The 12096-nt window shown below is 30.2% G+C and overlaps 2 protein-coding genes across 2 annotated transcripts; both read right to left on the bottom strand.

Annotated features, from left to right (window-relative positions):
• Positions 1-1366: 1366 nt before the first annotated feature.
• On the bottom strand, positions 1367-11804 carry LOC122530158 (ras-related protein Rab-8A). The gene is made up of 6 exons (XM_043656871.1): positions 11716-11804; positions 7569-7879; positions 6696-6756; positions 6369-6507; positions 6032-6235; positions 1367-5532 (listed from the first exon to the last, which is right to left on the bottom strand). The coding sequence occupies exons 2-6, from the start codon at positions 7690-7692 to the stop codon at positions 5410-5412; spliced, it is 651 nt and encodes a 216-aa protein (XP_043512806.1). The 5' UTR covers positions 7693-7879; positions 11716-11804; the 3' UTR covers positions 1367-5409.
• LOC122530157 lies at positions 9681-11813 on the bottom strand. Its single transcript, XM_043656870.1, has 4 exons — positions 11716-11813; positions 10804-11624; positions 10261-10706; positions 9681-10093 (listed from the first exon to the last, which is right to left on the bottom strand). Exons 2-4 carry the CDS (start codon positions 11018-11020, stop codon positions 9908-9910), a joined length of 849 nt encoding a protein of 282 aa, XP_043512805.1. The 5' UTR covers positions 11021-11624; positions 11716-11813; the 3' UTR covers positions 9681-9907.
• Between the last annotated feature and the right edge of the window lie 283 nt (positions 11814-12096).

The following is a 12096-nucleotide window of genomic DNA, read 5'->3' as shown; positions in this document are numbered from 1 at the left end:
TTTTTTTGTCGGTAACAGTAAAGTGAACAAGCGATAAAGAAAATCGTAGTAAGCGGTGTAAACTGCGTAATTTTTAGTAAGTAAGCAAAATATTTTTTGAAAACAGTTTTTCAGTTTCAACTTTACGGAATTTGCATTGATATTTAAGTTAAAATTCTTCGAATAAGCAATTACCAAGATAAAACTTTATGACAAATATCATGGACATCTTAAGATCTTCATGATGAACATGAGTTAATAAATTAATATTTGCAATTAGACAATTTAATATTGGAGTTACCACGTATAAAAACATTTTCATAATTTAGTCGTATAATAAACATCGACGGGCATTTATATGTTTTTGAAAGATAATTAATTCAATTGAAGAATAATAAAAACAAGATTTTGTTAGTGAAAAGTTTCTGCTATAGAGTGCAGAAGTTCTATTGATTAATTTAAAACAAGATGTGAATTTATGAATTCTTTGTTTGCCGTATAGATTAATATAAAACATTTATCATATATTTCTAATAATGAACGTGCAATTGCATATATATATTACCTGCCTTAGAAATATATGTATTTGTATATATAAAAAATCCTTCATGTACTTACGTCTACATTTTTTTTTGATAGAAATCTCGTCTATTATTATGATCTTCGCTGATGACGAATTACAAAATAATTTCGTTTCAGTTTCGTTTCCGCGTTATCGCGTTAATCTCTGGGTTACCAAGGTGAGGATTTCAGCAGATATGTATGTGTATTTAGTGCTTATCGATAACGATTTCAAGTTTATCGATTTTTCGATGCTTTCCAAATTGTCGATCCCGGCACGGTATAAAAAGGGAAGAAAATTAAAAATCTTCAGAAGATTTCACACCTTTGCCTGTCGTGTTTTCCTCCGGTATTTTATCGACAGTGACACGAATTTGTAAAATAATTGTCGAAAATATTGATCATCGTTTTATGCGAAGTGTTTGTAGAATTTTTGAGAACGTCGCGTGGTTTTGCCCAAGTAAAAATTTCAACGGCGACTATGATAAAGGGTATAGAATGTGGCTTCTGAAGGGACTGAAGGAATTAAGATTTCTTCGTGAATGGTACAATTGTTTAAGAACAAGACAGCATTTTGGATTGATTAAAACAGATTTCTTCAAGAATAACAAAACAATATTCTACACAAAACTGAATAAATCGAATATACACAAACGATTGGTTGAACGATCCGATCACCAATGGCCGAATTTAACCATGCGCGAATGAGAATTTCATTGCATTCTCTGTTGCTCATACAATGAAAAAGTAATTGATCTCGATTTGACAATTTTGAAAATCTGACGATATATCAAATCCTACATGCCTTTAAGGCATAATATTAAACTCCGTGATATTTGTTTCCACGCGAGTTCAAGTCTTCGTTTCTCTATATTTCATTACATTTCTTTCTTTATTTAATTGTCGATAGGCATAATGAAGGCTTTATTTTGTTTATTTTTCTTTTTTTTTTTTTTTTTGCCACCATAAACGAGGAATATAATGGTCATACGTCAAGACAATGACTGTTTATCTATGTTACCTACGGAATTAATTGTGCAATACCTGCACGTGCTATTATCGTGCATCTATATTGATTACTAATGCGTTGATGCATCGCTCTAAAATATATCATATAATTCTATCATTTATATGAATATCTTTGCTATGCCGCGTACAATAATACAATTCCCCCCTCGATCTCGAACGAGTCGCGTTAACATTGTCCAATGTCATTCCTCCTCGTTATCTGCGTGCATAAATTTACGTACACACGTTTTAACGATCGATTGCGAACCGTAAAGTGCATTTTGTGCTTTCGCACGTTTGCCATCGAAGCAACGACACACTTGACCACGCTTGTGTCGATACTACCTCCTATACATTATTTAATTGTTAACTCTACAAATCGGATCCGCCGGGTGTTTTCAAAGTGATTATCAAAGCGCATTAATCGAAAGTCAATATCACGTGATTTCCGCATGCGATCTCCTTGACACACAGACGAACTTCGCATTCACTTAATGAACATTTTCAATTAATCTCTATTCTTTCGTTAGTTGCAAAAGTACTTATTATGGTTTTTATATACATATAGGGTGTTATGTAACTGATGGGAAGGTGGTGATTCTACGTGAGAAATTGAATAAAAAATTGTAATTGGAACAAAATTTTTCCATACAAAGCTTTGTTTCCGAGAAAAGTAGCTTTGAATGTTTTTGTCGAGTATGCGTACACTTGATTAAGATTCAACTCAATTATTGGAAGACGTTCCTCTTGAAACTCGAAGAAATTTAATCTACCAACAAGATGGAGTACCATCGCATTTCAGTCGTGAAATTGAGAAATTCTTTTCAAACGAAAACTGCCAATATTGGATCGGCCGCGGTCGACTTGTCGCTGTTGAATTTTTACTTATGGGGTCATGTTAAATCTATGGTGTATTCTAGCGACATAGCGAACAATAACGTTGAACAATTAAAAGAAAAGATTATTATAGCGTTTGCGACATTGAAACTGAAAAATAACACATTAGAAAATGTTCGTAGCAATTTAATAAGAGGAGCACAGTTATGCATGCAACAACGTGGACATCGTTTCCAATAATTTTCAAACTGAAAAAAAATTTGTGAAAAGTAGACATTCTAGGCCCGTATCGCGTACGAACATTAGGAATGTTCACAAATGTTAGTAGAGATAATAATGAAATCCGTTGAGTTGAATCTTGGATCGAGTGCACGCGTGCTCGATAAACTTTCAAAGCCATTTTTCTCGGAAACAAAGCTTCGTATGAAAAAATTTTATTCTATATTCTCATGTAGAATCATTACCTTCCCGCTTGTATCACCAGTTACATGACGCCTTGTATATATAATAGTTCAACTTCTCAAAAAAGAAAAAAAAAAAAATTTATTCCCATAAATATAAAATTCTCAAAATTTATTTCTATAAATTAATATTTCTGTGTTAAATTAATTCCAAGTTCTTTCTGAAATCAAATCTATAAACGTACAGAAGTATCTGTATGTCAAACGATTTTGATGCAATTGCAAATCACGCACGCTTCTCCAATAATGGAAAAGCAATGGTCCTCGGTTAATAGTGTTGGTAGTGTTCTCGTCTCTTTTGCACGTGTGCCATTTTATGATGGCAATTGCGATATTGCGCTTGAACGAAGTATCATCTCACGTGAATAAGAGTATCTAAATGCTCGAAGCAACAGAAAGATGCTGCATCAGTGTAACATCGATATCTGTTTCTTTAGGCCTTACGCGAACGTTAAGCGAGTTTATCTAATTGTAAGTGTTTGTACTGCTTGTAGTATCCGATATTAAATTTGTTGAAAATAAATAACGATTCGACCCTCGGTTGATTGTGATTAAGCCATTTAGGGCTTAAGTTACGAATGAAATCAAGAAATTTCACGCGGTATATTCCAACGTCTCAGTAAGAAAGGATGTACATTGGCAAAATTCAATTTTGTAATTTTCGAAATTACAGTGTGTTTGATACAGCTTTCGATAGCTTTGATCTTCGTCAAATTAGAAAATAATGTTACTGTTTATCACATCCGAGGGTTAATCGAAGGAAAAGTCGTTAAATTAGATAAAATAAAAATTTGACAAGTTTCCACGCGCGATTTTCCGCTTTTCTGGATACTCATTTGTACCGACATGAATGAAGAGAAGAAAAAAGAAAAAAAAAAAAAGTCTGAAAACTTTTGAAACGACGATTACGTTGTAAAGAATCAGCAGTTAGTTCGAGTAAAACTTACGAGTACAGTTGTGCAAAATTATTGCTAACAAGCAAATTGTAACACGGTATATTTCATAATACGATCGAGTTTAAAATTTTTATAAAATGTTTCTTGTACAGTTGCACCGTATGTTTCGCTGGTTAGTACGAACATCATACACCTATCGTAAAATCTATTATATGCAATCAGCCTCTTTAATTTTACATGAACGTTAATTGGTTATTATAAAGCTTAATTGATGTTTCTTATATTTCCTCCCGCAAGAAACAGTCGCGTCTCACGACATACCAGAATCTCATTTCGTTTCATTTCTTTTTTTTTAAAATCTAAATAGTCATATGTAAATTTCATTATCTACCACTTTCAAAATTGTCCCTCGACGATTCACAATAGTGAACCACGTCAAGATGTTCATTGTTCATTGCGATTGCAAATATTGTAAATAGACATTCATTTTTATATGTATATTAATGTTAATTTGTAGCTGTTTCAATAACGTCGAAAATGAAATATTCAGCTTGTGTGTTAGTACGCCACGTGAAATTCTCGCAACGTTAGATGTAAAGTACGAGTCTTTCTCTCTCATTTTAGCAATAACGCTTAGCATAGAATACAATTGTGCTGTTATTATGTATACGATTTGCGTTGCTCTACTTGTTTAACATGCGTGTTATTGTACATTAACACGCGAACGTTATGTGCGTTCAACGAACTGTTGAATTTGTCCAGGGCCTTTAAAACCATTAGAAAATGGTGCAAAACTCACGATAATATTTGCAATATGTTTTGGAATATTCATGACAAGTGTCATTGTAGATAGCAACATCGTAGACGTACATGTAATATCTTTACCTCTTTTTCCATACAAAAATCTCTTCCTTCCTTGCCTTTGCGAGGCGCGTGCCTCTCGTAGAATTTTACTCGACAAATTCCTCTGTAAAATAAGCTCTGCTTAGTTCGTGATATTTCTTCATTCGCCTCGGATAATTTAACTCGCAGTACCATTATTTATTTCCATTACATGTTTCAGACATATTTATTATTGCGGAAACTACTAACAATAAGTATCAATAAAACGAGTTTTTAATTTTGATTGATAGCACAGATGTCAATGTATCGTCCAGAAACAGATGGCATGAGCTACGGTAATGAAATCCAAATATACCTATACAGAGTATCTCGTGTGAAAATGAATTAGACGTAGCTTGTATGATAACAAGTGAAACAATTACAAACTAATCGACTAATATCTAAGTAACTAGCAAATATATCACATTTTGTTCAAATTATATCACAGGATATTTAAAATATTTTCTAGAAACTCAATTTTGTATTTATTTAATTTAATATATCTGGTAATTTGATGTAACATTATCTTCGTCTTATCATTACATCCTTGGTTCATTTATAGAATATACGAATATCAACAGTTGATAGAAAAATTCTTAAAATTATCACGAACTTTTGCCAGAGTTTATTCTACATTTACATGTAGAAATGGTGTAAATACTTTTTCCTCTTTTTTTTTTTTTCTTGTGCGCAACCGCGAAAGATAAAATCTTGTTCGGACCAAATACCTCGTATCTACCGACACTCGAAGCATATCTCGATAGTATCCTTCACAATTATAGAAACTAACACGTGCACCTCCAAGCCTCGCCAGAGGTGACGGAAGCGGAAACTGAGACGTGAGACGGTTCTTCAGTCATAACTATGTTGTTGGCCCCTTCCCTTTCGGAAGCTTCGAACAGACTCGCCTAAAATTCAAAAATTTGTTCATAAACATCGGTTATTTTCAATTTCAGTGTCAGCACGAAAAAAAAAAAAAGATTCACAATTATATTCTTCACGATCTTTTTTATCATCTCTTATGAAACTGCAAGGCGTATTCAAAAAGTTCGGAGACGCATAAACAAAGGTTCGACTGACAAAGCTTATCGCTTATATATGAGAATACCAAAGTTTGTACAGTACGATATGACATTGATCAAAACGAAATGAAATTTTAAGAAAGCGTCTGTTAAATAATTCCTTCCGTTTTCTCAAGATCGTGAAGTATCATCTATGGCGTTTTACATATGGCGTTCTTGAATTTTTGGAACTTTGTGAATCATTGATAAAAAAGAAAAAAAACGACATTAAACGCGTTAAATGTATTTCCATTGGCAAACTTGTGTAACATACATGAATGGGAATAGATTTTACACGTAGATAGAATGTATAAAAGGCAAGATTAGAAAAGAAGAGGAACAATACCCGACGTCCTCGTTGCTCTCGTATTCTTCTAGCTAAAGTGAGGAAAGCTTCCTCGATGTTTATGTTTTCCTTACAAGATACTTCGAAGAAAGGCATATCAAAATTCTCAGCTATTTTCTGCCCCCTTTCTGCGTCAACAGCCCTGTGCGCGGTAACGTCACATTTGTTGGCCGCAACTACCTTCACCACATCCGGCGAGGCGTTCTGCAAAGAGGAAAAAGAAAAAAAAAAAAGAAAAAAAAAATCAAGATCAAGATCTTGATCATTTCTATCGAATATGGGAATCCAAGTGAAAATGAAATTGACTTATCAACGAAATATTGTCTCGTATTCTTACTTCTTGAATATTTCGTAGCCAGTAGGATAAATGATTAAAACTTTCTAAGCTAGTGACGTCATACATGAGAAGAATACCCATAGCACCGCGATAATAAGCTGTTGTTAGCGCTCTGAATCGCTCTTGACCAGCAGTATCCCTTAAGAAGTCGATAATATATTAATAACAAAGACATGCTGCACAGTAGTAATTAATCACTTCATTTCTCAGGATTTTGATTATTATTTTCGAATTAGGTTTATTTTTAAGATGGCTTCTTTTAACGAAAGAGAGAATGCACATATTACAAAGAACATATTCTAGAGTAAATAGAAAAATGAAACTCACCAAATTTGAAGCTTAATTGGCGTTCCATCCAGGTTAATTATTTTTTGTTTGAAATCGATACCTGTTGATTCGTTATTCTTAAAAATCACAAAACAAGACCATTTCTTTACTAAGTATGTAATATGTATTTGTTAAGTATTATTTACGAAACTCGAGCAACAAAAACGATATAGTTATATTAGAGACGTAATTTCCTACGAGGAAACTATCCCCGTTACCAATATTAACAATAAAGATAAACGTTCCAATAATTTGATATTTTATGTTTCCATAAATCACACAAATTTCGCTTCGTTATAAAAGATAATTAGATTAGAACTTCATCAAAAATTGTATTCAAGATTTTTGTTGAACAAAACTTTTTCTCTTGCAATCAGCTGATCATATTAAACAGTTATGTTCTAAAGTATCAGCTTCTTATCGTCATAATTCAATTCCTCCAATAAAATTCACTTATAATTTCTTTCCTTAACTTACGAATAAGTACATAAATGTGAATATATGTTAGACGTTGTATTTTATATTTAAAGATTAACAGAAGAGAATAGTACGTAAAAATGAAATCCTATCAAGCGTAAGAATCTATACCGAAGAGACTGACAAAAGTAATCGCAAATACATTTTTTGGTAATGAGATTACCTACATGAAGTGAGAATATATGCTTGTCAACAAGCTACAGCTGAATCGCTACATCAGTGTGATTTACTACGATCCGTTCAAGAAATTATTCGAATGTCTGTTATCATCAATATTATTACTGTTATTGCTGCAGTAGTATTGTGAAACCATCGCAAATAGCTTATTAATTTTTAACTGCCGGAGCATGTATCGAATACGAACGCAATACACGAGGGTTTCGAAGGGTTTCTTACCTATCGTTGATATATAAGTATCGTAGTAACGTTCGTCACAATAACGGTGCACGATGCAAGTTTTCCCAACGTTCGAATCACCCAACACCAGAACCTTGTAAGTGGCTGCAAAATCGAGCGCCATGTTTGCTTTCGAATTGAACTGTTGTTGAGTTGAGAAGAGAGTCGTCGGCCGGCGGTTGTTCTTTGAATACTTGGGGGTGGAGGATCGATTCGAAGCCTGCGCTTTTCTCCATGCCGCTCTCCCTCTCGCAATCGCAACTCCACTCCTCTCGCAATTGCAACTTTTCGCCGCTCATGCGCGACGACCTCTGAACCAGAAGAAAATGCATGCAATATAACACGCTACGATTGAAAAAAACATTTTCGTTTCACTCGTATAAATATTTCCATTCATATAAGTATTCCTTTGTCACTTTGCTCGAAATGCTCTGTTCTTCTTCCAAAGAAAATGAGACTGCGATAAAATTCTTCTTTGAAAATTTCATTTTATTCACACACGTTTCATCAACCACAAAACCTTCAAACAAAATACTACATTTCGTTTACAATTCTCGTAACATTTTTCAAATGCTACATAAATTTTGTATTGATATAATTTTTACAAAAGGTGTATGTACAAAGATAAAATAAATTAAACTTCCACTTAAATCGGTACAATAAATTAGCAATTAGAAATATTATTTCGTATTTTATAGGCCGCATTATTAACAATGATCACAAATATTCGATATGCTGAGGATAAATACTGATAAGTAATTATTGTACTTTCGGTAAACATTTTTTTAAGCACTAAAAAGTTAATGAACTATATAATATATGCCGCATTTAAAAATTAATGCAATGATATATATAATAATAATGTTTGCGATATAAAGGCTTATCTTTACAAAATAAAAATCTTTGAAATATTCATTCGTTTTTAAAATATGAAATGTGAAATATAAATAGAATGATAGACTATGTAAAATAATATAAATTAAATTACTGCAATCATCATAAACAATTTTTTAATACAAATTTTTTTTTAATAAAAAATTAATACTATCAATTATTAATAATTTTTATTTTTGAATAATTTTTGAACTAATTATTTAAATGGTGTTCTTAAAAATTTTTTAAATTCTTGTTTAATGCCTATTATTATCTGTAGAATCAATTAATATATTATAATAATATTCAATAATAATCAATTAATATATTATAATAATATTGAATCAATGATATTAATGAAAATAATTTGCATTAAATGTAGGCACTTTGTTGTAGCCTTATATTCCTTAACAATAGCACTGCTTTTCAAGACTGCCAATAATTACTTTATACATTTTTGTGTCTTCTTTATAATTATTTTTATGAAATGTATTGCAAACATTATGTATGATATGTTTTTTTTGTTCATATAATTTATGATGTTTACGTTGTTCAATTAATTTATAATATATAATTCTAAATGATGCTCATTACATTTCATAATATTTAAATAAATATACAAAGCACTATGAACTATAATGTTTCAGAGTTGTCTAGTATACTAACAATCATAAAAATATATCAGTAAATTCTTGAAAACTATAAAATAATTCAATCCTTGTATCTAAACTAAACTCTACATGTATAAGTATTTATCTAAATTAAGTACACATTCATTGATGTCAAAAAATAGGTAACTAGTATACTACTTGCTTTAAAATTTATTTTAATTTTAGTTAATTCATTATTAAATTAGTTTATATCATTATGATAATTCATTATTAAATTAGTTTATATCATTATGACAAAAAACAATTTTAGAAAAACACATAATCTCATCTTTAGGCAATTGTTAACTTTTTGTCACAGTGTACATTATACTGATGTCAAAAATTATTACTTAATTAATTTTATTAATTATTCATTATTATCTAAAAGAGTAATTATAAATATATTAATTTTAATGTCTAATGTATGTTTACTGCTCTAGTAGACAAAACAAAAATAAAAGGAATGAACAACTTAAAAGAATATACTTTCTATGTATAATAAGTAACTTGTATAAACTTTTTCAAATAATATTAATGCTTTTTATTAATATCATGAAATAAAAAATTCTTTAAATATATAAAATTAATTAAGTAATAATGGTAACCATTTTTCATGAAATCTATTAAACTAAATCTAATTAAATTTACTTTCAGCATAAGTATCAGCACCGTGAAAAGTATTACAAAGGTGTATATATATATCTTTTAATAAAATTCATTTATGTATATTTTTCATAACTTTGTATAAGAAAATAAGTTAAATTAAATCATTATTTGATTTTTAAGACACTATTTGTAGGCATTATAACGGTTAAATTACAATATGGCACAAATGCATAATCCTATACATATCATCCCTAACATATAAGCTAGATCTCTTTTGATACTAGGATCTCGTTTGGTAGAACCCGGAAGATTATTTATATTTTTCCACTTAACTGCCCATAATGAAATAGCAACATGAAGAATATCTGGGATCATAAATCCAAGATCACGTACAACCTATTACATAAAAATTACTAACTGAACATTATAGTTTATATATATATATAATATATTAAATAATATTCATATATATAAATGTATATAATATACTAACGTCATATATATAAATGAATAAATTATTGCATATTTGATAATTACAATATATGATAATTAAATACTGTTACCTGATGTGCATGCCCTTCTCCTCTAAATACATTAGCAATAAACTGATCCCAACCACCTGCCACAATATGCAAAATAGCTATTGCAGCTATACCAAATGCTTTTCTATGAGTTACTGGATTTTTATTATCTGCCAGATGAATTACCAGAAAAGTAGATATCAACTCAGTGATAGAGAAAAACATCTGATGGTACCATTGGGAATAGAACTCATCATTCCAGTAATTTATATAAACCCACCAAGTATAATAATGTGAGAAAATAGCAGTTAAAAAAAGGACCATCATAGAAAACCTGAGGCGATTATGGAAAGCTAGCCATGTTAAATGTTTCACTACTTCATAGAAAGTAATAATTCCAATTACAATTGCCGTCCATATTTTAAAAGTGTTAGTTGTGGCATTGAAATACATATGTTTATAAGAAGCAATGCCAGATTCATATGATCCTGTAATATTTAATTAATACTTTTTAAATGAACTCAAATTGAAAGTAGCTTAATAAGTAGCTACATAAAATATAATGTATAAATAACATTAACTTACCCTTGAATACTGTGTCCCAACATGAGCAAGAACAATATTGTTTATCAACATCTCTTGAATATTCTTGCCAAAAGTAATACAAAAATGCAATATGCAATGGTGGAATTGTTAAAGGTGCTAAGATTCCTAATGTTTTAGAACTACAAGATGCAAAATTTGCATAAAGCATACGTTTTAATATTTTTATGAAACCCATAAGTATAAGTATAATTTTCATTAATATTTTCAGAAGTTCACAATCAGTTATGTTAAAAGAATATACATTTATGCTTATCAATCATTCCATGATTATTTCATATTAAGTAAATTTTGCTTATAATTGATATTAAATGAATAAATTACATAACATCTGCATTATCCACAATGCTTGAATAATATGTACTAAAGATTCTTTAGTATGCGTAAAAATGAGCTAATTTTATGCCTCAATCTGGTACTATTTATCTTAATACATTTTATTCGTGAAATTCTGCTCAAAAAAGCTATTACAAATCTCTCAAACTTTCATGTAATAAAATACCATAATTAGCCCAATTATAGGACAGGATTCTATAAATTCTCTGCATTATTTATAGATCTGCATACTGCTACAATATTTTTATCACTTTCATTTACATAATAATTCCTTTCATGAAAGCAGTAGCAATTAAATGACTATTTATAATAATACTGTTAATTTCATTAAGATTCTTTCCTTGCATTTAGTAACAAAATGATTATATAAATTGGGGTAACTTTCAGTCAATACATTTTGTTTCATAATCAGTCTTGCCGGTGTTCATTTATGTAAATCACATAGAATTCGAATCCTTTATCATTGTCTTTTTAAATAAAATATATTGTATAAATTAATTTTTGGTTGAATTTTTGCAACACTTCAAATGTCACATATAGTATTTCATAAAACTTTACCTTTATATTAACATGACACTATGTAAAAAATATTGAAATTGGCACAAATACGTTCAGTGACAACTACAAAATAATGTTTCCATTCTTACTCTCTATCGGTTTTATTAGACGGAGGGCTTTGCCCCTCCGAAAAAATCTTCCGCGCATGCGCAGATCTTGTTTCTATGCTAGAAACCACGTGTAAAATATATTTTGAGTATTTGAATTGTTCTATTTGAAAAAAAAAAAGGAATCTTAGATTATTAACTTAATTTAACAAAGGTAAAACATATCTATTAAATTTAAATATAAAATATGTTGTATATAACTCTCTGTATTATTTTAAATACTGTTTGAAATTTTTTCATTTAAAGTTTGGTTTAACGTTATTTCAACAATTAT

Source organism: Frieseomelitta varia, unplaced genomic scaffold, assembly GCF_011392965.1.
Source record: "Frieseomelitta varia isolate USP_RPSP 00005682 unplaced genomic scaffold, Fvar_1.2 scaffold_331, whole genome shotgun sequence".
Classification (NCBI taxonomy): Eukaryota; Metazoa; Arthropoda; class Insecta; order Hymenoptera; family Apidae; genus Frieseomelitta; species Frieseomelitta varia.
The sequence above is the reverse complement of the archived record's forward strand: the minus strand, read 5'-3'. Positions and strand labels throughout refer to the sequence as shown.

Excerpts from the sequence above, each read along its gene's own strand:
- LOC122530157 (XM_043656870.1), bottom strand. The coding sequence starts at position 11,020 with ATGAAAATTATACTTATACTTATGGGTTTCATAAAAATATTAAAACGT. Across the intron at positions 10,707-10,803 it reads TTGGGACACAGTATTCAAGG|GATCATATGAATCTGGCATT; the intron begins GTAAGTTAATGT and ends TAAATATTACAG. Across the intron at positions 10,094-10,260 it reads GAGAAGGGCATGCACATCAG|GTTGTACGTGATCTTGGATT; the intron begins GTAACAGTATTT and ends TTTATGTAATAG.
- LOC122530158 (XM_043656871.1), bottom strand. The coding sequence starts at position 7,692 with ATGGCGCTCGATTTTGCAGCCACTTACAAGGTTCTGGTGTTGGGTGAT. Across the intron at positions 6,236-6,368 it reads GGCTACGAAATATTCAAGAA|AACGCCTCGCCGGATGTGGT; the intron begins GTAAGAATACGA and ends TCCTCTTTGCAG. Across the intron at positions 5,533-6,031 it reads GAGAGCAACGAGGACGTCGG|GCGAGTCTGTTCGAAGCTTC; the intron begins GTATTGTTCCTC and ends TTTGAATTTTAG.